This window comes from Rhinocladiella mackenziei (assembly GCF_000835555.1).
Source record: "Rhinocladiella mackenziei CBS 650.93 unplaced genomic scaffold supercont1.2, whole genome shotgun sequence".
Lineage (NCBI taxonomy): Eukaryota > Fungi > Ascomycota > Eurotiomycetes > Chaetothyriales > Herpotrichiellaceae > Rhinocladiella > Rhinocladiella mackenziei.
This window is the reverse complement of record NW_013550603.1, coordinates 1,007,137-1,033,965: the sequence shown is the minus strand read 5'-3', so window position 1 is coordinate 1,033,965 and position 26,829 is coordinate 1,007,137. Positions and strand designations below refer to the sequence as shown.

The 26,829-nt window shown below is 50.1% G+C and overlaps 8 protein-coding genes across 8 annotated transcripts; 3 read left to right on the top strand and 5 right to left on the bottom strand.

Moving 5' to 3' along the window:
• Window positions 1-1,011: 1,011 nt before the first annotated feature.
• Z518_02183 (uncharacterized protein) lies at window positions 1,012-5,154 on the top strand (the record flags this gene model as incomplete). The annotated part of the gene is made up of 1 exon (XM_013419212.1): window positions 1,012-5,154. The coding sequence occupies one exon, from the start codon at window positions 1,012-1,014 to the stop codon at window positions 5,152-5,154; it is 4,143 nt and encodes a 1,380-aa protein (XP_013274666.1).
• Window positions 5,155-6,515: 1,361 nt separating this feature from the next.
• On the top strand, window positions 6,516-8,550 carry Z518_02182 (uncharacterized protein; the record flags this gene model as incomplete). The annotated part of the gene is made up of 5 exons (XM_013419211.1): window positions 6,516-6,734; window positions 6,795-7,055; window positions 7,117-7,159; window positions 7,476-8,174; window positions 8,252-8,550. The coding sequence occupies 5 exons, from the start codon at window positions 6,516-6,518 to the stop codon at window positions 8,548-8,550; spliced, it is 1,521 nt and encodes a 506-aa protein (XP_013274665.1).
• A 2,415-nt stretch (window positions 8,551-10,965) lies between these two features.
• Z518_02181 (uncharacterized protein) lies at window positions 10,966-12,677 on the bottom strand (the record flags this gene model as incomplete). The annotated part of the gene is made up of 3 exons (XM_013419210.1): window positions 10,966-11,088; window positions 11,136-12,238; window positions 12,305-12,677. The coding sequence occupies 3 exons, from the start codon at window positions 12,675-12,677 to the stop codon at window positions 10,966-10,968; spliced, it is 1,599 nt and encodes a 532-aa protein (XP_013274664.1).
• Window positions 12,678-15,381: 2,704 nt separating this feature from the next.
• On the bottom strand, window positions 15,382-16,011 carry Z518_02180 (uncharacterized protein; the record flags this gene model as incomplete). Its single annotated transcript, XM_013419209.1, has 2 exons — window positions 15,382-15,664; window positions 15,737-16,011. The coding sequence occupies 2 exons, from the start codon at window positions 16,009-16,011 to the stop codon at window positions 15,382-15,384; spliced, it is 558 nt and encodes a 185-aa protein (XP_013274663.1).
• Window positions 16,012-16,466: 455 nt separating this feature from the next.
• Window positions 16,467-17,722, bottom strand: Z518_02179 (uncharacterized protein; the record flags this gene model as incomplete). The annotated part of the gene is made up of 2 exons (XM_013419208.1): window positions 16,467-17,246; window positions 17,456-17,722. 2 exons carry the CDS (start codon window positions 17,720-17,722, stop codon window positions 16,467-16,469), a joined length of 1,047 nt encoding a protein of 348 aa, XP_013274662.1.
• A 1,952-nt stretch (window positions 17,723-19,674) lies between these two features.
• Window positions 19,675-20,126, top strand: Z518_02178 (uncharacterized protein; the record flags this gene model as incomplete). Its single annotated transcript, XM_013419207.1, has 2 exons — window positions 19,675-19,699; window positions 19,744-20,126. 2 exons carry the CDS (start codon window positions 19,675-19,677, stop codon window positions 20,124-20,126), a joined length of 408 nt encoding a protein of 135 aa, XP_013274661.1.
• Window positions 20,127-22,375: 2,249 nt separating this feature from the next.
• Window positions 22,376-22,573, bottom strand: Z518_02177 (uncharacterized protein; the record flags this gene model as incomplete). The annotated part of the gene is made up of 1 exon (XM_013419206.1): window positions 22,376-22,573. The coding sequence occupies one exon, from the start codon at window positions 22,571-22,573 to the stop codon at window positions 22,376-22,378; it is 198 nt and encodes a 65-aa protein (XP_013274660.1).
• Window positions 22,574-24,179: 1,606 nt separating this feature from the next.
• Z518_02176 (uncharacterized protein) lies at window positions 24,180-24,455 on the bottom strand (the record flags this gene model as incomplete). Its single annotated transcript, XM_013419205.1, has 1 exon — window positions 24,180-24,455. The coding sequence occupies one exon, from the start codon at window positions 24,453-24,455 to the stop codon at window positions 24,180-24,182; it is 276 nt and encodes a 91-aa protein (XP_013274659.1).
• Window positions 24,456-26,829: the final 2,374 nt, after the last annotated feature.

Here is a 26,829-nt window from a genome sequence, read left to right as displayed (position 1 = left end):
TGCATGATCAGGGGCCAACGATGGAATTTGCTGGGGCTCCGATGAGGACTGTTCCCTTGATCGGCTGAAATCGCAAAATCCATTGAGATCCTCCGAAATGCTTTCGCACTCTCTGTGGCAAGGGAGTGAGTCAGGCTGATATGGAGAAATATGAATCTGGAGGGGGGACTCCTTGGTGGTCATCTGCTCACGATGAGGGGCGGCTCGCGCCAATAGAAGAGGGATTTAGTCAAGTCGACCAAAAGATTTTGCCAGTAGATATCCACGGATGAGGATGATGCCTGATGACAGGAAAGACATGAAAATTGGATAGACTGGTTAACCGGTGGCGCTGAGCCTCAAAAATGGCCCGGTGTAAACCAGTCACCAGGCACCATCTGGACCCAGACAACAATTGCTCAGGGCATGAAGCTTTGACGTGGGGGACTTCATGAACACTCCGATAAGCTGGTCCGGTAACGTGCGGCGGGCGAGGCGAACTGCGCAGCCAGTCATGGCCCTCAGCCTGCGCCGTCAACGCCGCTGGTTGGACAAAACTTCTATACATGCAGACGGAGCGCTGGAGTGTGATGCCTGCGCTCTACCGTTGCTCACTAAACTTTAATGCGCGTTGCCTGACTTTCCTCTCCAACGTCGAAGGTCATAGCCACATCCTCTCCCACCGGTCAAAAGTCTGTTGGCTGCCCAAAAACCCCTGCTCGTTCAGGCAGCTTCTTCCCTCACAAAGTTGAACCTGTGTGCGCACACTCATCATTTCAAATTCGCCCTCGTATAACACACTACCTATCTTCCTCCGAGCCTGCCTGAGTCTCCTCTTCCGTCCTCTGCGCTCTAACAACCCGTTGAATCTGCCATCAGCCCTGCTTGCCGTGGTTGCTCGGCGTTTGATCATGTAGCGTCATTTGTCTTTGTTTACCCATATTACGTTTCTACTACTTGGAGTGTCAAGAATCACATTACTCTTCTTTCTCGGAGGGACTCACCAGACCAGCCATTGTCAATACGTTCGCTATGTCCAGTTCTCAGAACTCTCCCGTTTTAGTTCAGCATGCCTCTCCCCCACATACCCTGAGCCCTGAAGTCACCGTCGTTTCGATCTCGACCTTCAGCCCAGAACCTCAAAACCAATCTTCTCCACTGCAGGAACCGCCTGCCGAACCTGTACTTACATCCGCTCCACAGGTTGGAATCGAGCTGCCTCCTCCCACGCCCGAAATGCCTGATACAGAGATGGCCGACGTTCCTCCTCCGAATCCAGGGCCTCCGGCAGAGCTTAATCCGGAACATCAGCAAGAGCAGGAGCCGGAGCATATGAATACTAGTGAAGAGGAGCCTCAGTCACAGGCCCCAGACGTCGTGGAAACAGAGGTTCTTTCTCTGGAAGGTGAAGCAACTACACAACTGTCGACGGTGCCAAGCGAAACACCAAGTCAAGAAACGCAAATCCCTCCTCCCCCTCCGCCGGTTGTTGAAGAGCGTCGTCATGATGTTCCTGAATGGGTGACTTGGGAGGATGACCACTCGAATCCTACCGAAGATGAAATGACTGAGATCAGACTGAGGGAGTCCAGAGGGACAGAGCTGAGTGCCACAGACGTACCCAGTGTTGAGAAGCGGATCTACCACGACGTGGATGATCCAGACCAGCGTCCGGTCAAGAAACTGCGGCTGAGTTGGGTCATCAAAGGCGTCCGAGGGACCAAGGACAAACCAAATCATGCCAGGGTCATGGTTTCTCCTCCGGCTTTGGTAGATGGGAACTACTGGCAGATCAAATTCTACCCGCGAGGGAACAAATGTATGTCCTTGAGTGCATACATCAAATGCAGCAGACGTTCTCCCAAGTCCGAAATCGACATCCCTGGCACCTTTTCTTTCTTCCAAGGCTCCCCCGAAGCTGATCTTGGTGATGGAGCCGTGCCGGTCCAGAAAATTGAGATTGAACCCGGTCCAAAGGAGAACGAGCATACCACCTCCGCGCTGTCGACGACCTCGTCGGACTCCCAGAAGCAAGATAGCAATCCCAACACGGAAGAGTCAAAGCCCGATTCTTCACAAGCTGACGAGAGCGAATCCCGGGACGCCGGAGCCGCGAAGAATCATGCGGAGGAGGATTGGCGAGTGTCTGCACAGCTTGGAATGGTCATTTACAATCCCCTCGAGCCTCGCACCTGCACGTACATGTCTTCGGAACACCAATTTGCCAAGTCCAACGACGACTGGGGATGGACGAACTTTGTTGGACCTTGGAGAGACATTCATCTCCGACAGCATTGCCAAAGAACCCCTCTCCTCCAGAACGACACTATTGCCATCGATGCCTACATTCGCATCTTCGACGACCCCAGCCAGGCGTTATGGTGGCATTCGTCTGACACGGAGTCTCAGTGGGACTCCAAGACACTCGCCGGCTACTTCCCTATGGGTACTCCTCCGCTTTACCATAGCCCTGGTGTCGCTGGAGTGACCGCATGGCTTCTTCTGGCCCCCTTCCGCCAGGTTCTTCAAAATGCCGATGCCGGAGGATGGCGCCGAGACTCTCAGATTCGTCCGCGACCGATTATCTGCCATCTTCAGATGATTCTATTCCTGATGCGCTCACTGAGGAGAGATCGAGAGACTTACGTTGACGTGTATTCTGCGCTTCAAGCACTCGAGGAATTGGGAGAAAACTACACCGATGTCAAGACATTTTGGGAGGTACTTCGAAGAACAGTTGAACTCGAATTGGCAGACGACGAGTCTTCGTTAAAAAGTCTGAGCGCCATCTTTGACACGCCGGAAGGCCCCATCTCTGTTCCCCCACTCCCTGTCGAGGGTGTCAGTGACGTTCAGCAAGGTCTCGAGCAAGTTCTACGCACCGAGAACTTTAAAGGCCGTCTTCCCAACTTTTTGCCGCTTTCGCTCGCTCGCCAGAAATTCGACAAGACTTCGCGAGATTGGAAGCTGCTACACGACCGTGTCGTCTTGAACGAAGAGCTCGATGTCTCGAAATTCTGCCGTGAAGGCGAGCCGGGCAGATACACTCTCTATGGATTCATGGTTCATGTCGGCGAAAGAAAGTCTGGAAAATTCTACAGTGTCTTACGGCCTGGTGGACCAAATACCAAATGGCTTGCTTTTGAAGACGGCGACGGAAATAAGGTTTTCTCGTACACCCGGAAGCGAATCCAGGACTTTGAAGGGCTCGAAGGGCAAGCACTGAAGGATTTTACTTCCACGAGACAGACAGCCTATCTCGCCATGTACGTCAAAACTGACCGCCTTCAAGAGTACCTGCCGGGCGAGTTAGAGCCATACAAACTTCCCAAATGGCTTGTGCCTTACCTCGAGTCCCAATTCCAGGAGGGAGATGATATCTTTGCAGAAGACGGGGCGAGCGACGAGTCGGAAGAAGTTAACGTCGAAATATACTCTGAAGAAGGCCTGATCGGTCGGCAGGGCCTCCTCGACATGTTCAACATCAAGCAACAATCTCAACACAAGGGGAAGTTCCACATCATGCGCACGTCGAAAACTTCGACCTACCAGGACCTTAGGAACCAATTAGCTCAAAGGCTCGCGATTGGGGACCCTGAAAAAATTCGGCTCTTTCTTATGAGCTACATTGGTATGGGACATTACATGAGTGCACAGATGAAATCTGTCTGTCTAAAAGACGCTGTGGGAAGCGGACGACCCACTGGCCAACCATTATGCTTGTGGATGTCGACTCTCAAAAATCAAGAGGAACTTGAACTGTTCGGTGATCCTGACTCTCCCGTCGCCCAAGTTCCCGTGGATAGTTTACAGTCTCCACAACCTGAATCTGCCTCCACTGAAAATTCTGGCAGTTCCGTCGAGCAACAGGTCGCAGCTCCTGATACTGAGCAAAGTTCAGTGCAGGCAGCTGTTGCCACCGGTGGTGCGCAAATAGGATCCGAAATTGGCGAGCCCTCAGCTGAAGAGGAGGTCATCGAGAACCCAGACACTCCGATGCAGCTGGAAGTTCCACCTCCCACGGCCGAGGAGAGTCTCACCGCCAATGTCCCGCACGGTCACCTCATCAATGCAGCAGCCCACGGAGATTCGACACCTATGGAAAACGCAACGGAGAACGACGGCCCTCAGGAAGTTCCTAACCCGGAAGAGACCCGGTTGTCTGCTGCCGAACAAACAATCACTGCCGCGGCCAATCAAGGGGACAGTGAAGCGATGGACTTTGTGATGAGCTCTGGCACCGAATCTTCCGAAAATGACACCTCACAATCGGCCGAATCATCCGAATCAGCCCCAGCATCGGCCACTCAACGACAAGGGCCAGTCGACAATGTCTACGGCTTCATACAGATCTTTGAGGTTGACAAGCAAAATTTCAGCGTGCATGATACATTCTTTGCAAGATGCGACGACAAGGTGAGGGACTTTATCCGACGGCGCATGGGATACGATGCCGATAAAGAATTGAACATTTGGCGTAGGGAGTCGGTGGTGGACGGCAGTGCTATCGGACCGGATGACACGTTTAGAGATCCTAAATTCGTCAATGGCGTTGACTTGATCGTTTCCGAACCCATTCCGGAGGCAAGAATCAAAGAGCTTGACAGAGAGGGTAAATTCTCCAACCCATTTGAGTTGTCAAAGTTTCTGCGAAAGGTCGACCGACGACATCCGATCGAATCCAAGACAACCACTGACCCAATCGAACTGGCAGACTTCGGGACTGATTACTACAGAGGTCATCTCGTCAATGGACGGTTCCACGGAGAAAATTCGCTCTGGATCAGTTCCAATGGGAACACATACGAAGGCCCGCTAGTCTGCAACCAAAAATGTGGCAAAGGAGGCAAGATGACATATCAGAATGGCGATACGTACGAAGGCGAGTGGGATGATGACGAGCGTCATGGGCAAGGTACCTTTGTCGAGCATAGGACAGGCAACAAATATGTTGGCGGTTTTGAGTACGGAAAGCGTTGGGGTATGGGAACGACATACTGGAAGGTCGCTGATGAGCAAGCAGATCTCTGCCAGATCTGTTACTCAGCCGAGAAAGATGCGTTGTTTTTCGACTGCGGACATGTCTGTTCTTGCGTCGAATGTGCCAGGCAGTGCGAGTCCTGTCCCATTTGCAGGAGAAGCATCAAACAGGTCGTGCGGATGTTCAAGGCGTAGGATACCGAACACGATTTTGATTGAGTGATTGATTATGGAGCTCGTGATGGGCGATTTGCCGATCGGCGCAAGGGAGGGAGTTATGAGCAATTCCGAGACTGAGACGACGGCATGAACAAATTGGAACAGACCAGAAGCGGCGAGCAATAGTGAAATCGGAGTCAGGGGGGAGGGGATGGCAACCAATGAATTTAGGGGTTTCTATTTTCCAGAAAGATATAGTCGAGAAAGGGCCTGTTGAATGCGGCGATCCTAGTGTGTCGCCACTCTTGTTCTCCTGCTTTTATCCCCTTGCTTTTTTCCTCCTTCCACTCTCTTTCTCACCATCTCCTCTATATCGTATATAATGGTACAACCGTTATCACCTGTGGCTTCCCCTGCTAAGCCGAGCCTTGCTGCCACTTTCCTGTACAGGTATAAGTCGACAATTGAGGCGAGAAGCTGGGTGCTTGACGCCCGTGGCAGCAACCCAATGTAATTCTGCAGGTACTTAAGTCAATATGCTACAGGCATATACCATACCATTATACGGTGATGGCTTCGGGATATTATATGGAGGCTTCCTCCTCGTCAAAGTCGCTCTTCTCCGTGTACAGCATTGGAAATTTCTGATATCAGCCCATCACTTACTCCGTGGTTCTTTTTCCCCCCACCCCTTCTCCCCCGGCTCCTCTCTGAGAAAGGGCAAGATGGGAAAGGGGGTGGGGGGAAGAGAGGAAAAATACACCCCCTCCCGATACAAATTCCTCGTGGTGTTCCATCCGGCGTCTGCTGATCAGCCACTCAAAAGCCTTGGACCTCGAGCGGCCATGTCCAAACGAAGGAGAGTGCAACGCTGCAAAGATAACGTCTCTGGCTTTGACGGCGATTGAAAACCCCCACTTATGTCTTATCTGGTTACGTTTCTGGGGATTATTACAAGCTTATAAGAAAGAAGCATGATCTGCAGCCATGCATAGACGTCCAGGGTAATCCCATCCAAAGAATTACCATCTGCCGGTGGCCTGTCGTCAATCCCAGATCGTTATTGCTGCATCGAGCAACTGGTCCGGAGTCTAGTCTTTTGAATCATACCTTATCTCACAACCAAAGACTGTCGTTGAACAGTTTTCCTTCCCCCCCATGGACCTACCAAATCAGATCAGTATGTATATGATGCTTGCCATGCGCCTAGGATAATGGCGAATGCTACGCTCTTCGTTCATTCAATCTCGAATACACAGCTCCTCTCCCTCCAGTTTCCATAGAGTAAGGGAATATACCACCAAGAGGGCGAACTGTTGAACTCATTTGCAAATCATCCCAGGTGTGCCTTTGCTCCCTCTCATCTTTTTGAGCTTTTTTGTCTCGACTGAAGCAGAATGGATACCCGATCCAGTGTCAGCGACCACAAACTCCCTGTTGGTGATGATTCTAAAATCCCTGTCGAGAATGAAATTCTCGCAGTCACGCCCACTGGGGAAGCGCGATCAATGTCAGCCAGTATAGCAATTGATCTCGTGGCAGAGAGACGACTGGTGTGGAAGTTCGATCTTCGAATCCTACCCACTCTTGCTGTGATGTACCTCTTCAACGCTTTGGTAAGCCAGTGAACCCGCTATTGAACGCATGTTACCAAGGAGGACTGAGTTCTACATCAGGATAAGAGCAATTTGGGCAATGCAAAGACCGCCGGATTGGAGGAGACATTGCATTTACGAGGAGACGATTACAATCTCATTCTGTCCATCTTCTTCATCCCATACGTGTTGACTGCACCTTTCCTGGCCGTCGCAGGCAAAAAGTATGGGCCTAGCCGCGTCCTGCCGCTCATGATGGCCTGTTTCGGCTTCAGTACTCTGATGGTGGTTGCCGTCCAGAATTTTGGAGGCTTACTAGCTTGCAGGTGGTTCTTGGGCATGGTTTGTGAACCTCTTCTTCTCCTTGATTGTCATATACTAATGCTATTGCCCCCCTCTCCAGGCGGAATCTGCATTTTTCCCCTTGGTGATATATTATCAGACATGTAAGTGGCTTCTCCCTAACTCACGAATCTATTATCATCATTATCATCGTCTCCTTCTACATTTTCCAGGGTGCTCCCAAAGCCCGGACCTACACCTTCCACCGATCAGGATGTTCGTGGACAGAGTCGATGAACTGCCAACATGTAGATACCTGGGAATCTGGGTAGGATTTCAGCTCTGCGGCATCGACAACCCCTCGATCCAAAGTCCTTCGAACAGCGATCGATCGATCTAGTGCATTTGATGAGTGGCGTTATGCCTAGCTACTTCCTACCTCTGACAGACATCTCTTTATCCAAAGCTAATGTCAATCAGTGTTTTACCGTCGGGGTGAACTCGCCCGCCGTTTGGCTATTTTCTACGCAGCATCCAATATTTCCTCGGCCTGGGGAGGCCTTCTGTCATTCGGCGTCTTCCAGATCCACTCCGGTAGTCTCGCCAACTGGCGTTACTTGTTCGTCATCGAAGGAGGATGCTCCATGCTCTTTGCCGCGTTTGCATTCTGGTACTTACCCTACAACGCGCAATCCGCCAGGTTCCTGAACGAAGAAGAAAAGCATCTCGCTTTCTATCGGATCCAAGTGGACTCCTCTTCGGTCGTCAATGAAAAGTTCAATCTCGCAACGGCACTGGCAGTCTTCAAGCAACCAACAAGCTGGGTTATCCTTTTGATTGAAATGTGCCTGGGCGTCCCACTACAATCGGTGTCTCTCTTTTTGCCAGTCATCATTAAGGAGCTTGGGTATAGTACTGTAAAGGCAAATCTCTACACTGTCGCGCCAAATGTGTCGGGAGCGGTGATGCTCCTCATCCTCGCTTTTGCTAGCGACTTCACCCGCTGGCGCTTTCCCTTCGTTGCGCTCGGTTTCACCTTGACTTTCATCGGCTTTATCATCTACGCAGCGGTCGACAATGACACGCAACTGAACGTCGCTTATTTCTCCTGCTTTATGATGACGTGGGGAACGTCAGCACCATCGGTATTGCTTGATACATGGGTTTGCAACAATCTTGGTACGTTCTCTCGCAAGTCTTTCATTCCTCCCATTTGCTGGACCACATTGCTGATACAAGGTTTGGGAGAACAACAGCAAACGAGAATCAGAGAGTCATGCTCACCAGCGCAGGCGTACCGCTTGCCAATTTGATGGGCATTATCAGCTCTAACATCTTCCAAAACAAAGATGCGCCCAAGTACCTTCCGGCTCTCATTACAACTGCGTGCTTCGGCGCTACAGGCTGTCTGCTAACTTTGTCTCTCGGTGGCTGGATGATTATCGACAATAAACGACGAAACATCAAAGCAGGCAAAAAAATCCGTGCCAAAGATGTTTCTTCAGAAATCCTGAGAGATGGCCCTCGCACGCCCGCGTTCAGATGGTTCTACTAGGAAAGGGGCGGACAAGGCTGTACGGACGCAAGGATCAATTAATCATAGGCGTTCCTACGCTACCTCCACGTGATTAAGACTCGGCACCGTGGGCTCAACACCTTACTACTCGGCGCCTCAAGCGCTTGCTAGAGCTTCTCTTTGTACTAGAAGTCACACAATCATTGTATACCTCAGAGGAGTTGCTCCAGGGCCCTTCTCCACAAGCGGCCAATATAGTGCGCTACTTTTCTTCGACTCGTGTCCATCTGCACAACTCTTCCTTCAATACCCATATTAGGAACGAAATCACACAAGAATCCAGTCATGGTGTCTTACTTCTTCCTTCCCTCGCATCGTAGATGTGACGCCTTCGAGAAGGAGTGCGCCGCTCTCATTGTTTCACGAGAAGAAGGCCTCGCCGCCACACCCGATAGCATACCTGGTCGAGGCGAGAAGCGGCCGGGCCCGGCGCCCGGTACAAAATGCGTTATTGCTTTTGTTTTCCTGTCATCCATCGTACCTGTCACTTGAATTCCAATGCTGACAATGCTGTTCAGAAGGGAGGAGACCACGAAGGCTAAAGAAGAGAGGGAGAAAGCCTCATCAGCCGTAACGAGGAAGAACTTCAGTGGCTAAGGATCCTTCCATATCGAAAAGAAATTGATGAACTGATCCTGTATATTGGAATTATGATGAAAAAGAGGACGAAGATTCCTCTGAGGTAAAGCTAATTGCGAGTCTTGTTTATTGGCATGGTCTAACCACGTAACAGAAGGCAAGATCGCCTACCAGCGCCTGGTCAAGATTCATCAGGAGTGACAGGCCTCTTCCAGACTCTAGTCATCGATAACGGGCCAAACTTTAGGGCTCTAGGCGCCGCCTGCATCTGCACGGCACACACTCGGACGAAGAGAAGATATCGCTGTCACAGGCGGGAAACATTATCAACTCAGAGGGATCAATCAGACTGAAATGCAGGCTGCAAATATTGAAAACGATCTGATGACGTAGCTTGCCAATATGATATCAAACATGGGATCTTCTGATGCGAGTCATGTTGCTGCTGACGATGATACACGCGGACCATGGCACTGATAACATAGCTTCTGAATTGGGCGAACAAAAGGAAAGATCCATCAGGCCATGATACTATTACTTTGCAAGAATGTTCTTATAGTAGTCCTATGAGAACGATTTCGCCACTTGCGACATGTCCCCCTCCCCTTCACTGCTTCAGAAGTTCATTTACTGCTATTCCAACCGCGAAGGAAAGCTTTGAGGCTGTTCAAATCAATCTCACTGCTCTCTCCAGCGGCGCAGACAATGTCAGCGGTCTACTCGGAGAAGAGTGCGCAGACGACAATGTCCACATCCTGAGTACGACATCATTCATTATTTTCGGCATTGTCAACGACCAACATGTCTCTCTTCAACGAATGCAACGGCATGGCATGGCATGTCTAAACTCAACACACATTGATTTTCTCATTCGGTCCCGAGGTGCAAAGCACGGAACAAGAGTCCTGACAGTGATTTCTCCTTTCTCTGCTTTTGAAAATGAGCGTCATTCTCCCGGTTGTCAATCAAGCTGCTCTGAGGCTGGGAGCTGAGATCTGGGGGCTAAGGAATGTTCAGCAAAACATTGAATGGTTCAGAATACCGAAGAGACCATAAATACCCACAGGTCCAGGTGACAATTCAAGCAGAAAAGTCCTAATTAGCATTGATCAATTCTAACGGGAACAAGACTAAGCGGAGACGAAAGCCCCGTATAGACATGGACGCAAGACTCAACAATCTGTGATACAATCTATATGATCTGCCCAATACTTGTTCGACATGAGAAATGGGGGGAAATGGGCGAAAGAAGGTATTTCGAATGTCTCTTGCGGTACACGACTAAAACACACACCATCACAACACCAAGCCCAGTCCAGCTCAGCTCAGCTCAGCTCAACTCGTTCAACGCAGCTCAACACCATGCTGCCTTCTTCGCTCCTCGCTGAACACTGATGTAAGAAAGCTAACAAAGGGAAAACGAAACGCACCTCTGCTCTGCTGTCATCGCAAGAGCTTGGATGGGTTTCAACAGGATAAATTGATGTGGTGTCATGGACTCGTGACTGTGAGGGATTTGGTCCCATGGAAAAAGGGGGTTCATTCCAAGCTCCAACCAAGGCACTGCGATGCAAGGGGTGTGAAAGAAACACGACACAAGACAAATATTCTCCACCGACGCCGGCTCAGGTCCCGGATCCGGTCTCGGCTCCTTGCGATAAGACGGAGGCGATCCTCCTTTCCATTTTCTTCCATTGCCAAAGCCGACCAATCCAGCTGTAAGGTCGTCCAATCTTCTTCTTTGGCCATGGCCGATGTTAATGGATAATTTTTGATTTTGTCTGAGGTACAATGGTCGTATAGAGAGTGATTCCATCAACGCATTCGAGGTTGCAGGGGAATCGGTATGCCACCTCCACTTTGTCTCGGTCCTGATGGTAGGCCATTTGACTTCATGCCTCGACGATTAAGGCGATTCGTCCTCCATCGTTCATAGAACTGAATTTCGTCAGCCAGGATTCCCGTCCTCCATAAGGAAAACTTACCACTTCGCGGCTTGCTTCTCGCAACTCCGATCGCCATTCTCCAAACACCGCGTCCTTCAGTCTGACGAAATCACAATGATCAGAATTGTACGGATCAGCAAATCCCCAAGGGAATTGCCGACCAAGCGGTCCGTCCTTCGATTCCAGAGAGTACTTGTCCGGGCTGATGATTGACCAAGGGACATAACCACTATCAAGAATAGGATCAGTGATAGAAAGATTTTTGTGGTCGATCGGTGGTTTCATATTCGAGGGAGTTTGATTTGCCTCCGAGTCGTCGCTCTTCTGTGAGGCCGCGCCGCTTTCTGAATCACCGGCACTACTATTTTCATCCTCGTCCCGCTCGTCAAGCCTCTCGTCATCTGATTCTTCCGGTTCAAAACTTAAGGCCTCAAGAGGATCGAGACCGGCCTTTTTCAAACTCCTGCTGACTTTCTGTTTGAGAAACGACATGTGGGCGGTTGTGATGGTATCTGCCTTGCTGATGACCGGGATGACGGTGGTTTTTCCCGAAAGCGTCTTCATCACTTGAATGTCAAAGTCCTCATCAAGGGCTCCCACAATTCGAGGTGGCTTGCCAATTCGACCACCCTCAACTCCATTGGTGAGTCCCTGCGACGCATTGATATTCGCATCGAGTCGGGAAGGATCAAGAATGAAGAAGACACAGTGGATGTGAGTGTCTCTGACGCCAGGGGCACGAACGACCTTCATCTCCTCAATGAAGGTGTCGTCAAACTTGCTCTCCACAAAGTTGCTCATGTCTCTTAGTTGGAGGTCCACGACTCCTTTATCCAGACCTTGAGAATCCCACAGTGTCAAGCCGATCCGCTCATTGTCAACTTCAATTTCTTGGTAATGGTGGACAAAGTTGGGATTCGCTCGCGCGGAAGATGGCGGGGTATCGTCGTCTGGCGCTCGATTCGATTGCTTCCTCGGCGGGAGCGCGAGAGAACTTTTGAGGAAGTTGAGAAAAGATGTCTTGCCCGAATTTCGAGCGCCAATGATTAGAATATTGTATGGGGTGGGATCTTTGCGACGTCGAACTCGTCGAGGGGAATTAAGGGTGGAAACGGTTGAATTGGCATAAGAATATCGGCCACCTAAAGCGAATGGTTTGTCAGTATTTTGATTGGGGGCCACCCCCTGAAGAAGATCGATGGACTTACGATGGGTCATGCTTTCAGTTCGAGCGTACGGATCCACGACCTCCTTTTCCAAGTGCTCGGGCAATGGAGGTACTGGAGGCTGTCTTGCGCCATTCGTGTATTCTCTCGACGAGAAACGAGGATTGTAATTTTCACCACCGAATGTCTGAATGCCCAATGGCTGCGGGGTATAACCTGGAAGGCGCGGAGGAGACTGTGTCACTTTTGAGGCTTCATCCATCTCGCCTTGTTTCTTTTTCAGGCGGCTGGTAGAGTTCTTTCGATCACCCAAGGCTTCTCCGCTTTTGGATCGAAAAAGTCGGGATCCTAGACTTGTGCTTCGACGGCTAGAGGCCTGCGACTCATTGCGAGAGAGAGGAGCGGGAGTTGTCATGATGGTGGAGAAGGAGTAAGAATGCTGGGAAGGCTTGTTGCCGAAGAATCAATGCGGAGGGACGATTAAGGGAGCCGGGGGCAGGCGCTGACGTGAGGAGAAAGGCAAGATAGTGATAAAAGGTGGTTGCTTAATGCCTGATCATTCGTGGGCGATGTAACCAGCTGCAGACTCGACGCACTCGTAGCAGGGGCGACCAGCGCAGGTGAACTCCGAAAGCTTGCGCGACCAGGGACGAAGTCGGGGGGTGCGAAGGCTTGTTCGATAGCACAAGGTGATGTAATTAGGGAGCCTCGCAGATGGCGCGTGTCTTGAGACCAGAGGTTCGCTTGATATGGAGATCGAGATTTGAACTCGATGGTCGAGATGAGAGTAAAAAAAAAAAACTGAAATGGAAGTGGAAGCAAAGGTGTTTGCTCCTGTTTGATAGAGTATGGGGTATGGATCGAACGGCAGTATGGAGCGGTGCCAGTAGCGTCGTACTGCAACAATGTGCCTGGGCGCCTGTGCTTGGTTAGACCGTAATAGCTGTTAGCTAGTCTGCCCCTCGTCCTGCAACCTACTTACTTACACCTGCGTTAGGGGCTTTCCTCGGCCACGTCTTCCACTGTCTGTAGTGGACAAAAGTCCTCCAATCCGCCGTGTGACAGGCTACCGAAGCCACTGATCGTCCAACGTCAATCAATAACGTGGTTACGAGCAGGCAAGCAAGCAATGCTCGACAATGGGCGAAAGAATCTGCACCAATGGCCGAGGTGTTTTTGCGCAGGACAAAGAGAAGAGTGTCAAAGAAATTGAACGAGAGAGAAAAAATCGATCACGATGAAGTGCCGCATGGCTTTTCTTTCCTCCTCGTTCGGTCACTTCAGGTCGTTGGTCGTTGGCGGATGAGAAAATATTCAGGGGAAGTGGTTCTTCTTCATCTGAAGGCGACTGGCTACTGGTCAACGGTAGGCTAAAGAAGTCCTGCTCGTTTCAGGTCAATTGTCACACTAGCACTGCATCGAGGTTAGAGCGTCTTCTTAATCTTCCTCCCCCTAATACTCGCTCGCGATGCCGTTCGTCCCACGCTCTGGCCCTGACACTAAAGCTCGCATGTCACCATCCTACCAGAACCTATGCTGCGAATCTCCCTTTCCACGATTCTTCGACATCTTCGGGATTGCTCTAGCACTTCCGAGCTGGATTGGACCAATGCAACGCTAATGCCTCGTTCTAGTTAGGCTCCGAGATCATTGCAGGTTACGCCGTGATCTTCACCCGGCACGTCGCCTTATCTCCCATCGTCCAGACTGGTGAATTCTCGATCTCGAGGACCATTTTCCGAAAACTCTCCTCTAGTTCTGGCCGGATTAGGATGTTGGAATCATCATTCAACCATGGAAAAGATGCTGTTGCATAAGAGATTGTATTGTCGTTGAATCTCCAACTCCACAATTTGATGAAGTCCATCAGCTGGTCTACACTGCCGCAGACCTCGAGTGTTGTTCGTTAGAGCTGAAGCCGACGAGCCAAGTTGTTCCGGCCGGTTCAGGTTTGTTGCCATCAGGAATCTGGGCCGATGAGGTGGAAGAGACAGCCGAACTCGAATGGCGTCGTTCGGGACCATGCTGCTTGGGAGACGAGACATTAGCTTTGCTTCTGGATCTCTCGCTCATACTTCTGCCCTGTTTCTTTGCGTGTCGTTGCTGAGTGCCTCCAATCTCAGCCTGGACGACCTTTTCAACCTTTCTGGCTTCGACTGCTTTGGCCCGTGGTCCGCGTGAGTCTATGTTGATGCTTTTCAAATTTGTGTGGTTTCAATTTGCTTTAGGAATCCCTTGCGAAACTCTCGGCTCCCCAATATCTTGGGTATCATCATCTCCAGTAGCGTCCCCGTTATTCTGTTCGACACATGACTTTTCCTCTGGTTATGTCGTCATTTGCTGCTGGTGTGTATCGTGTTGGCTGCTGTGTCGGTCATACAATGGTGATATCTGGGTTCTGCGAGGAATAAGGTGCGGTGTTGGTACTCGAAAGTCTTTGGCTTTGGGGGGGATCTGGTCTGGGAGCGGCGAAATGGAAGAGACGGTCGTGTCGGTGTCCAATGATTTGGAGTCAATCTTGCAACACGCGGAGCGGAAGCGTTGTTTGACTTTCTGAACTCTTCATATGACCCATCCTCCTTGACCGTGGAATCCGATTCGAAACCTCCAGGATCATCCCTCTCACAAAATGATCCTTATGGTATCTCGCGAGTCATAGTCGCACTCCTAGTTGATGATACTCTCAAGAAAGCATCTCCTCTATTTCTCCAAGCAGTTCTGAAGTCAGACGGGAGATACGGGGGGACTTGGATGGTGATTAGGTCGGAAAGTTTCGACGTCGACTCTGCCAGGAAATTGGTCTGATGAGTTACTTCCGTTCTCTGAAGTCAAGCGAGACAGAGTCGGCGCGGCCCAAGAGACTGCTCAAGTGAAAACAACGCGGGAGATGACATGGAGAATGCAAACTTTGTGCGAGTCGAAAAGGCAGCGGCGCACTACGAAGGAGAGCTTGATTTTAAAGATGCAGACCGTTGACTATCCGAGGCACTGGTGGAAAGTTTCGAGCTGGAGAGACTTCGGTGGGCAAAGAGGACAAGAGAAGGCATTGAGCAGGCAGGAACTGCTGTCCCCAAAAAGTGACTTGTACGCGGCAAGGTATCCGCACCAACATATCCCCGCTATTCTTTCTTCCCATTCTCCTGTTCTTGTCGCTTTTTGTCCTGGAACTTCTTCAACATGCCCAGATCAAGCGGAACACGCTCTCCCAGCCAGGTCGCTCGCTGGCTGTGTGCTCTCAATTCATCGCCATCATCCGTATTGGGATGAACGAGAGCAGACAGCGGCCCTCGATTGATGATCAGCCAGGGTATGAAAGCCCCAAACTGTGCTGGTGTGAAAATATTGACCTCAAACATGGCCATCGTGTGTGGTCCAACCGGACGATCCCAGAGTCGGTATATTCTGTGACGATTCATATCAGCATTGGAAGCAACGGAGTGCAGTGTCGGTATGCCAACACATCATGATTCTCACCTCAACTCTGGAAATTCCCTCCGAACCCTCTCCCACAACTCTTTCGCAAATTCTCTCTGCTCCTCACTATTGTGGTGATAGTAAATATGAATGTCAAATCCGCCTCGACGGCCGTTTGTCACGCCAGAGGTAAATCTCTGGTAACTCTCGCTCAGAATGCCTGTCACTGTGTTCTTGAAAGATTTTCCATCTTCGTTCAAGTCTTTAGGAAGAGGTGGAAGGTTCTCATAGCCTTTCAAGGGGGACGGGTAAGAGTACAAGAACGGATCCGACATTATGGAACAAGCCAATGAGCGATCCGAGAGGAATTCGTCTCACCGTGCGACAATAGATTGATGAAGAATACTGATCTGCACGGGAGCAGGGAATTCTCTCTTCGGCATGCACATAGCACAAGAGGAGAGAATATTCGTAAACAACCCCGGATACGAACTACACTGGTGAAGTCAAATAAGCGAGAATGGCATCATTCTGTTTGCCATCATGAAAAAGGCAGCTTGAGTGCGGAATTGCTTCCGATTGAATTCACCAGGAATTCAAACGAAAGTAGCGTCTTTAATCCAGGATGTCTCTCACATACAGGAATAACCCCCCCTAAATCCCGAGTTTACAGACTCATTGAGGTATAAAGAGAAAGACTGCAATCATACATTGGCACTTCAAACTCTCTACGAGTCTTCTGGGCTGCGAACGTCAATATCTTTCCTCAAGGCTCGATGTCCAGCGAAAATCATTCACCACGCCCCCAGACGCTCGCTGAGCCATCGCACTTGACCTGATAAAGCCACTCAGCGTCCGCTAATACATCACTGCCTCTCAGAGCATGGATGTTTGGCTTCCCCTCGTTCTCGTCATCGACACCTATGTCGCCGCCTCGACTCACTCGGACTACACCAGTGACGTCCTTCGCACTTCCCGTGTCCAGACCTCGTAGCTGAAACACCCAACGACTCTGGTGCGCCAGATTCGTTAGGAAATGTGCGTGGTTGCGTTCCAGTTGTGAGCCAACATCGGCACCTGTGGGTGTAGCCGAAGAGGCATGGAGCAACGGCGAGTCGGCATGGCAGGTTACCACCAACGTATGGGACTGCGTGCGAAGCATGAACAGGAATGATTGAAGCGACATGGGAGTGATAGACGGCTGCGAAGCGAGGAGGAAGTCGATGCCGTCCAGAAGGATCAAGGGTTTCGTGCAGGAGTCAGGACCGGGGAGCGATGTGGAAGCAGGAGATCTTCGGAAAGGGGCAGGACCTGTAGAAGACTTTGTCGTCGCTGATACAGACGTCGATATAGGCGGAGGCGTCGACGGAGACGAGGACACAGCTTTCAACGCCATGTCCAATGCGTCTCGCACATCATTCAACGCCAGGGACTTCAGTCTCGTTGTAGGTGCATGCGAGGTTGCGGTTCCAACTCCAGTCCCAGATCCCACGCTGGCCGCCTTCCCACAGGTGAGACCATCGACGTATACGAGTCTCGTGCTCTTCAGTAGAGACAAAATATCCAAACCCTATTCAATATCGAAAGGCCCGTTAGTACATGCATGCGTGATTCACTGCGCCATCTGGCTCTAAGCAGAAAAGAAGCAAAAACTCCACATCTGGAGAAGAGAGGTAAAACCTCGATGCACAGCCGCGCCACGTCTAGAAAGAAAAATCCTGACGTAGGGGAGAAGTACTTGCAGAAGCAGAAGAAAGAGTGCAAGAGTGACTACCGTACCATTTTCTTCCCCATCTCAACCCACAAGCTCAAGGGCATGAGGAGACTGACACAGATGACTTTTTCAATACCGGTGGTGGGGTCTGAGCCCGTCCCTATTTGTGGCGCCCCGTCGACATCCTCGAACCCATATAGCGCCGCATAGATGAAACGGAGACACAGCCATGTCGACGATGTGCTGAGCACGGGAGTTATCAGCGTCTGTGTGTGAGGCGAGAGGCTTTGCTGAATAAATGCGGCCAGAGCAGGCGGGATGATAGGTGGCATCTTCAGTGCTACCAGAAAGAGAATTTTAGAATTGGATTACAGAGTGAGAATTTTGTGTGTCAATCTTGTGGTAGCTCAACTGGACAGGTTTTACATAGGAAGGTGAAAGCATATCAAATGTAGAGGACACTGGCTAAAGACTTTTGCCGAAGTAGGAAAATTGTTCTTCTGGTCGGGAACAGAGTTGATACATATCCGCCAGGTAGAGGGTTAAGAGAATTCAATCGACTACAAGGAAATCAAAATTGAACAAATATTTTCTTTGTCGCTCTCTTGAAGTAAATTTTTCCTCGTGAGCCCTACCGAATCCCTGCAAGTGTGCAATAAACTCCCGTCAAGTCTCGACGAGATCTTTGAGCCATGACGTGCCATGCCACCAACAACCCTCTCCCCGCGGCAACAAGAATGAGAAGCTTGAGATGTGCTTGATGTTGAACGCTTCTCTCCATCCATGCTGAAGTTCTCTCTCTTTGGCTCATCTTTGGATACGCTGTATGGTAGTTTTGCGTGACTATCCCCTCCCTCAACGTAACCTTTGCTCCCATTGACTTGAAACCAAACCATTCGGACAACTCTTTCATTTATGCTTTCGCGGGTCCTCGTGCTCCCTTTGGTGCCCCGGTTTGGAAGCCATTCTTGAATTTACTGTTGTATTGAGAGCCGTTAGCCGATATATTTCTATGCAGCAATCAAGACCAATCGACTGTCCATCCCTTGTTCCAAGAGGCAAAAAGAAAATAAAAAATTGGTCCGTTCAATTCTGTCTCTCTCAGCGCGGTGTGGTGCTCTCCAGTGGAACGACGTAGCAACTAGAATGGGTCAGTCCTTACCGAGCGACAGACTGTAGATATCTCATGCGACCGGTGCCGGTGGTCTTGCGTCTCTTAGCCTTCTCACTCCATTCATATTTCCGTATTTTGGCGGCAGGATACTGTTTATAAAATACATGTCAGTTGGATGTATCCTAGAATTGAGATCCGGATTCCGGGGTCAAGAGGGTAGGGAACTTCGTACTCCGCAGTTAGCGCAAGTATGTTTTTGGATATGAAGGCTTCGGTGACCACATCTGCATGATTGTTCAGCGATCGACGTTCCACCAAGGGCAACATCCCGTTTGGCATACCTCCGGCAGAGAGTGTGAGTCTTGTTATGTCCTGTCCATCACCGTCAGAAGCCTAACTTTTCAAATCTCAATGAAACTGCAAGCCGTACTCTTTCCAAAAGAACTCGTTCCCTTCGTCATCTTGACTCTTTATTCGTCGAAGGCTCTGCGTCGAGGTCAGTTGTCGTTTCATCCAAGGACTTTCAAGCATACGGGAATCGTCGGTGGAGCGAAGAGACTGACAAATTTGTTCTTCTGACTCTCGCAAACCCAAAATGTTTCGGCTGTGCCTATTGTGGGTGCCAAGATTGTCGTCCCAAAACTGTCAAAATTGCCAAGATAGAACTCGAGTCACGTGGCGCAGCCTTGTCGCAATCAATGATGGCAGCAGGGAAAGGGTAATAACAGCCAAGCTGGCAGGCACGCAATTCCAAGCATCCCAAGGGATAATAAACTACACGAAAATAATCACACTTGCGTCTTTCATGGAGAATACGGATAATATGATAGAGCTCCCAATAGCGAGCCCGACACGGTTTCAAAGGCGATCTCTTCAGCCTCTACGACGGGGTTTCAGCTTGCGACGGTGGTCCTGTTATAGCTAGAGTGCCAGAGGTCCCCGCCCACGCATCACAACTAGTCACTAAGCACTTGCAAGCACTGCTGGTTCTCTTGACGTCTTTTGAACGACCGTCCTGGAACGTCGAGAGAGCGGTAGTGTTGGATGTCACAGTAGTGTATCCAGTGCAGAAAGCGTGCGTCGATAACGAGTATCGAGGACCAATCATATTCCGTAAGCAATTGTCTTGGTTGCATATCAAAACTGCAGCCAGTCTTGTTTTGCAATAACATGACCGTAATCGCCCGCGACGATAGTGTAAGAAGATTGTGGCAGTGGTGGTGGTGACACCACTCCCAGTCATTGAAGTCGCCGTGACGCTCGTGGACAAATTAGTCGAGGAATACTTTATTGGTGTCAGGATCGAAGTTGCAGGTATATTGGATGAAGTCATGCTTGAAGAAGTACTGGTTGATAAGACGCTTGAAGACCAACCCATCGAAGAAATTGACGTGCTGGGTGTGGGGATTGAATTTGCAGATATAGTGCCTGAAGCGGTCATGCTCAAGGAGACTGTGGTTGAAGTCATTGACGTTAAAGTAATTGATGAGATCAGTGAAGAAGTCATCGTGACCGTGGAAGTGGGGATCGAACCATCTGGGGGATTCAGCGTAGATGTGATCGCAGTGGTGGTTGAAGCCGTCGTGATTGAAGAAGCTGTGCAGTTTCCCCAGGAACAGTGAGAGACTCTCCTACAAGCAGAATGTTTGAGTTGACGCCAGGATTTGCAGTCTTCATGGCATCGAAAGTGGCTCCCAAAGTCTTCGCAATCTTGTAACTGTCATCGCCCTAGATAACCGTGTAGGTACACGGGGAGCCTGGGAATAAAGTCTGGTTTGTACATTGCATAGACCTGGAAGTGCCATCAAATGGTTAGGGTACTGCCAGCTCAAACAAGGATTTGAGGTTGTTATCTTGACTGATTTCACATATGCTGTAAAAGGAGCGGCGTTAGAGTTGGCGTATCCACCTCTCTATGCTCCTGTTGCGCTATTGGCGTCTGGGTCTCCAGAGCATCACACATCCAGATGGAGGCGAGGCGGTGTTTAAGGACATTGATACTCGCCAGATGTTTGATAGGAATTCTTCAAAATGCGAATGTTCGCACCATCGATGGACCAAGTCAAAGAGCCGGGTTTCCAATCCAAGGGATAAGTGTGAAATTGGTCCTGAGGCGAGGTTACCGCTGGTTGAGTGCCTCTATCATAGTATCCGGCCATACCTTTACCAAAGTAATTGGTCTGAACTTTGCCGCTGAATCCAGCAAAGTTTGTTTCCGGAAAAAGGAGATCAAATGTAAGGAACACCATAGGGTTTTACGAAGTTCGCGCCGTTGGGGCCGTCGCAAGTGACAGTAGCAGTATCGGCGAGAATCCAATCAGAGAGAGTTCATGTTCGCTGTGTGAAATCAACGAGGTATGAACTTGTTGCTAAGCCAGGAATTGCAGCGCACGGTCCTACAAAATACGAAGTCAGCAAGAGCAAGGCATGCTGATATTGGAGACTAACAATTCAAGGGATTACATGAGTCTGCGTTCGCCAGGCCAAATAGGGCCATGACCAAGGCCAAAGCAGCAGATACGTGTCCACAGACCGCCATCGTTGAAGGGGCGAGCAGGATTTCTTTTCCTTAGGTGAGGCCTGTACTGAGCATTCCAAACGTCACAGGCCATTTATGGAGAATTGGAAGGGCGATAGAATTCTGAGAAGATATCGTGTTCCGCGTAGAGAGTAAAAGCGACAGCGCACCCACCTGTACACTCTAGTGAATCGCGAACAAAGAAAACGTGACAATGAGGAATCTGGTTGCACAAAACGAGGAGGGCATTTTCAGAGAACTGTGGGCCTCTAAATGCGCAGCTGCTAAAGGTTCATTATCATTGAAGGCCACTTGCTGGAGACCGCGGCCGGGCCACTTCGCGGCAGAGACATGGTGCGGAATTGATTCGGTAGAAATACCACAGGTCAGAAACAGAGAGCAAATGCAAACTTGCGATCAATCCAATGCCTGTCGTGGAACTTCGTATGGCGATAAGACTGGCAGAGCTGAGTGTGAAGGGAGGACAGATTTGGCTTTGAGAAATTGCTCGGCAGCTACTCGGCAGACTTGTTCCGGTTCCGAAGCTGCCAGATTGTCTGGATTTTTCCGTAAGCGAAATTCAAATTATTCTCCGAAATCCTGCGCACCAACCGAGGCCGGAAGTCATGTGATCACCGATAAATATCAGACACGGTAAGCAGAATTATTTCCAAATGGTGTCTAGAATAGATTGTTGAAAAGCCCCAGAGGCCAGAAATTCTCTTAGGATGCTGCGTGGTCAAGAAAACCCCCCAAAAATCCCACCTCTCAAAGAATTACACATGTTCCTGTCGCTGTACAAACAGCCATCAAACTTGTTGACAAGCATCACATCCGAACAGGCACTCGGTGAGCACGATATCTCCGTCCTATATCCAACTGTTGTAGAGATAATAGTGGACTGTGAGTCCGGGGTTGGTGTCGCTGCGCAGATCTCGGCAATCTAAATTCTGTACTCAGTAAACCATACGGCGGTTGTGAACGTGGTCTGCGCTTTGAAGGTGAAAGCTGCCGATGTGGTCGTAGTTAGCACGGAAGGGGAAATCCCAGTCGTGGATATGGATGACAGAGAAGTCGCCGGCCTTGATCCACAATCCGTGATCTGAATCGAGGTGATCCTTGTGGGCTGGGATAGTGCCATGATGGTGCTCATCGAAGAGGAGGTCGTGGTCAGAGTTGTCCTGCTTGAGCTAGGGCTAGGAACGGCGGTGGTCGAAAGAGAGCTGGATCCAGGAGAACAAGGGAGGTGTTCAGGAGAACATGGGGTGAGATAGAGAATGCTTGTCGGAGTCGTCGTTGTAGTCAAAATCCCAAACGTGGTACTCGGGTCTGCGGCATTAAAGTCGGGCTCGATCATAGCGTCGGCACGATTAGCTCTCCTGAGGTAGTTGTGCTTCTAGGTAGAGGATCGACCGAAGGTGGTTGAGTTGGTGTGCCAGAAAATGTCGGATCTGATTGCAACGCCGCAAACATTTGTCCATTGGAGCCACGGATCAGAAGTGCTGAATCCGGGACATCTGGAACTTTCATATTACTGCCTTTCTTGTCCATGCCTTGGTATTTTCAATCGAATAGCGATCAAGAAGGTGCACCTAGCCAGCAATTTCGAGGCCTGAATCTGTGATAATGGAAGACGGTACACGAAGAGCCAGGGGCTGTGAGAGTCTTGCCTCCTTTTTCGTACGCAAGAGCGACATCGTTGACATCTGAGTACCTCGTATATAATCCCACGGCGCCTCAATTGGGATGGTGGAAATAGATGCCCAAGCATGCTCCTGGCGATGCTGCCCGATTGTATTCGATGCAAGCGTCAATGCAGGCGCTGAAAATTGGCGGCATTCTCCTGTGATATGATCCCCCCGGTATTTGGTAAAGCCCTGCAGCTATCAGGTGTCATTTCGTGGATTAACGTAAAGACAACCATCAAACTCATCACAGACGGAGGTTGTCCTAATGGGAGGCGACTATTGCGATTGAAGCTAAACAGTGTGAGAAATCTATATCAAAATCACGACTCGATCTCAGTCCTTACCTGCTTGAAATCTCTTTTGGCAGCATCCCGTCTTACAGGAGCGCGTATCGCTCTGCCTGGTCGATTCGCCCTCAGGACATCATGTCCATCCAGGCCGCCGGCGGCGAGGGTCACGCGAATATCAGCGAAAGGGCTTAAAATAACCGTGGGATGTAACAGACGCATATTCATCAAGAAGGTGGGGGACGATAATCAAGTGCCATCTTAATAGATGAAGTAGATGTTGTGGTTGCACGGTCCCTACATTCAAAGTCAGCATCGGGATGTGCCTCATTAATATACCTTCATACCGCAGTCAATCGCGTTGGTGCACAATGTGATTGTTTCCTTTCCATCTCTTCCTGGACTATTGACAATTGAACCTGCTTCAGATATATTTCTTGGTATTAATGTTTCTGAAGTATAGCAAGGACGTGGCCATAGGCATCGGCTTCGTCTTCGTCAGGACAGGATGTTGCTTTGGGGCATCTGATCGGCGATGAAGGTGCCTAGATACCTCTCATACTCTTTTGAATGATGCCTTGCATGCCTGGTGAAAGTATTTTGGGATCGCTCCGTATATATGAGCAAGGGGGAGGATGCTTCTTCTGACAAAGAAAGCAAGCTATGAACAAAGATGATGAAGAGCGTAAAGTGTTTGGTAACATGACACAGGGGCCCTACCGGTTGGTTGCCTGGCCATTTTCGAGCAAGTCTCCAGGCCTAGAGATGGGCCACACCCGGCCGAGATGGTACTGTTGTCCACTATCAAACATGCCCAAGACAAGTGTGCCAAATGTCCAATTAGACCTCTCCCATCCCTCTCGGCAGCGGGGAGATACAAATCCTCCATCCCTAGCACTTGCAATTTTTAAGGGGCGTTAACACCTGGTCGAGAGCAAACGAGTGCAGTAATCCTGCAAATAGACCCCATCCATGGAGGCCATGGATGAGTCCTTCATTTGGTTTGAAAATCGGAGAGGCAGTGGTGCCAAGTAGGGACTTTCTGAAGAAACGAGTGAGAACGGCCACATGAATCCCAGCAAATTCTCCCGTCTGTTTGGGGGGGATTTCGTGGAACTTTTTCAGACGGGAATTGGTGCCGCGTGTTCCTTAGATGGCCCATTAATAGCGCGGAGAGATGCCTCAGACCCTGTTTCTGGTGCCGCGACTATTCCAATACCGTGACACAGCCTTCCGCGCTGTTTCGTTCTGAAATTCGGACCGTCCTCTATAGCGGTTGAAGATGGCGAATTCGAGTTCGTTCATAAAATAAGTGTTGGGCTGAGCCTGGATGCGGGTCCAGATTTGGGCGAGAGCCTCTTCCAGAATTTGGAGAATCTGAGGGTCAATCTGGCCGGTTTGGCTGTTCTGAGCTATCTGAAGGGCTTGTCTAACGGTCAACTTAGGTGTCCGGGACATCTCCAACTGGTCGTACTTGTCGGAATGCAAGTCAAGTACGGACTTAGATGAGAGAGACAGGAAGTGTTTGGTGTTAGCTCTGATCGTGGTTCAGAAAGCACCTCGAGATCGAGCAACAGTCCATGGCAGGTAGGGATTTTTCAAAGCTGAGTAAGAGCCTCACAGGCAGAGAATGATGGAGAAGAATGTGGTCGTGCCAAAGAGAAATAACATTTTAGGCCAAATAAACAAGTCCTCCAAAGCCCCACCAGCGTGCGGCGCGTTGTGACCGTTCTTAGCGAAACATAAAAAGCGTGCTTTTGGTGTCAAGAACATGATCCTGACCCCATGCAGCTGGAGGGGGTCAAGAATTGGTTTTCATCCTTCGTCCATCAAGCTTTTGCTGATAACTCGCGAACAGGGCTCCACACAGATGACATGGGCCATCGCAAATGTCACGCGTTCGATGTGACACGGAGGCACATACCGGGTTACGGCATCAAACTCACCTGTGATTGCGATCGAGTCGACTAACATACTCTAAAACAGAAAGTCTGGTTTGGGTGCCGAGCACGTGTAACGGAGTTATCGGCACCAATATCCTCGAGTCCCCAGAGTCAATCAACCGTCTGGGCGTTTGGACTGCAAGCTGGGTACGCCGACGGGGCACCAGTTTGGGCTTCTCGCAGCCGCTTGTACCTTGCTTGGGCCTGTAGCAAACCCAACAGATCAAGGGTCGAAGTTGGCCACGGTTGTTCGGTTGGGGAAGGAGGGGTTCTGCAGCACTCGGGTGCGGCGACGGAAAGCCCCAGCACTAGCGCCCAGAAAGCCGTGGGTGAAACCCATCTTGAACTTTTATCAATGTCGACCTGCCAGGACGCAAAAATTGACTTTGGGGTCTTTTCCTCGCAACGTTTAAGGTCTTAGGATTCAAGTCAAGGTTCTCGCCGGTCAAGCGTCACTTATTAGCCGAATTGACCAAAAGTGTATACCTGCATAGAAACGAATGAAAAAGGACCCCCCACCCTGTGGAGCGACCGACCCATTCCCTGAGTAAGTTGGAATGAACGAGCCAATAGGGAGCACGGTATGAATCTCCTTCTGACCTTTTGATTGCTTAAAGTTCGTCTAGGAGTGGACATGGACCTGCTCAAGGTTGTCAAGAACCATTTTAACAGTCGGCAGGACAATTTGGTCGGCTTTACAACTGACAACATTGACGTCCTTGTCTCGAAGGGTGCTACCTTTTTGACCACCCGATCACCAAGGGGCGATCAGGTGAAGATGAAATGGAGCAGCAAGATGTAAACCGGGATCAGCAAAAATCCCCCACTCTCTACTGCTATCTGGTGACCACAACAGAGATCGGGTAGTTGAGAAAGTAAGGGGCGGGCCGGCCAGCTAAAAATCTAAACGCCATCAATAGGTCCTAGGGAAATAAAAGGCAATCATCCCGTGTACCAAATAGGCTTCCACCGCCCATGGCCAACAAGCCGTCGACTAGCTGGATGATGGGATTTTCATCTTTTGCAAAGTTACCAGGCGCGCCAGGCTATGAACAGACAGGATAGGCCAGTCCTCCTTCGCGTCTAGCCCCACATCCCCGATGGCGTTCGATATTATCCAAGGGTTTGACGAACTTGCGGCATGGCTGAATTTTCCCTTGTTCTGAGTGACAACCGAACTCAATCGTGCCGTGGGTCTCCTACTTTTTTGGCTCTCTGCTGCATGACGACAATCTTGGATGTCCGAACCCGGGGTTTGAGCTTTTGAGAAAAATTATGTGCCTGCGCGACTCGTGTACTTTAGCTTATTAATTTCTGAGGCTAGCTACAAGTCAATGGCTATCAGGCTGCTCAGACCATTCGAGAGAAGCGTGACGTTGTTCAAATGGCTCATGGCTTCAACAACACTATATCACGTAAAAGGATTGCTCGGCAGTAAATTCTCAGCGCCCATCTGAAGCCTTGAGATACAACTGTCCCACGTACTCATGGCCATTGTATGGCGTCCAATCAGGAAAAAATGCTGCGGTGGATAAGCTAAGCAATGCTTGATGAGATCACTAAATCCAGCTTCGGGGTCATCGATATCGGCCCGCCTGGGGGGATCGAGCGCCGGTGAAGTGCATTGAGTGGTGGTTACTTCGATGTCCAAGGCTACAAAGCGTCTTTCGGTTGTGATGATGGCCGCCGTTTGGGCGTACGAGCACAGAGGGACGCGGAGCCGAACTTGGCCGTATGATATTTCTTGTCTCGTCGATCCAACCTGGGTTGTGGTTTTCGAATCGGAACATTTGGGAACCACGAGCGTCCTAGTGGCTGCATACCGCCATTTAATAACAGGCGACCAAGTCCGGTGTGGAGGAGGATGTATTTGACAACATGCGACCCCA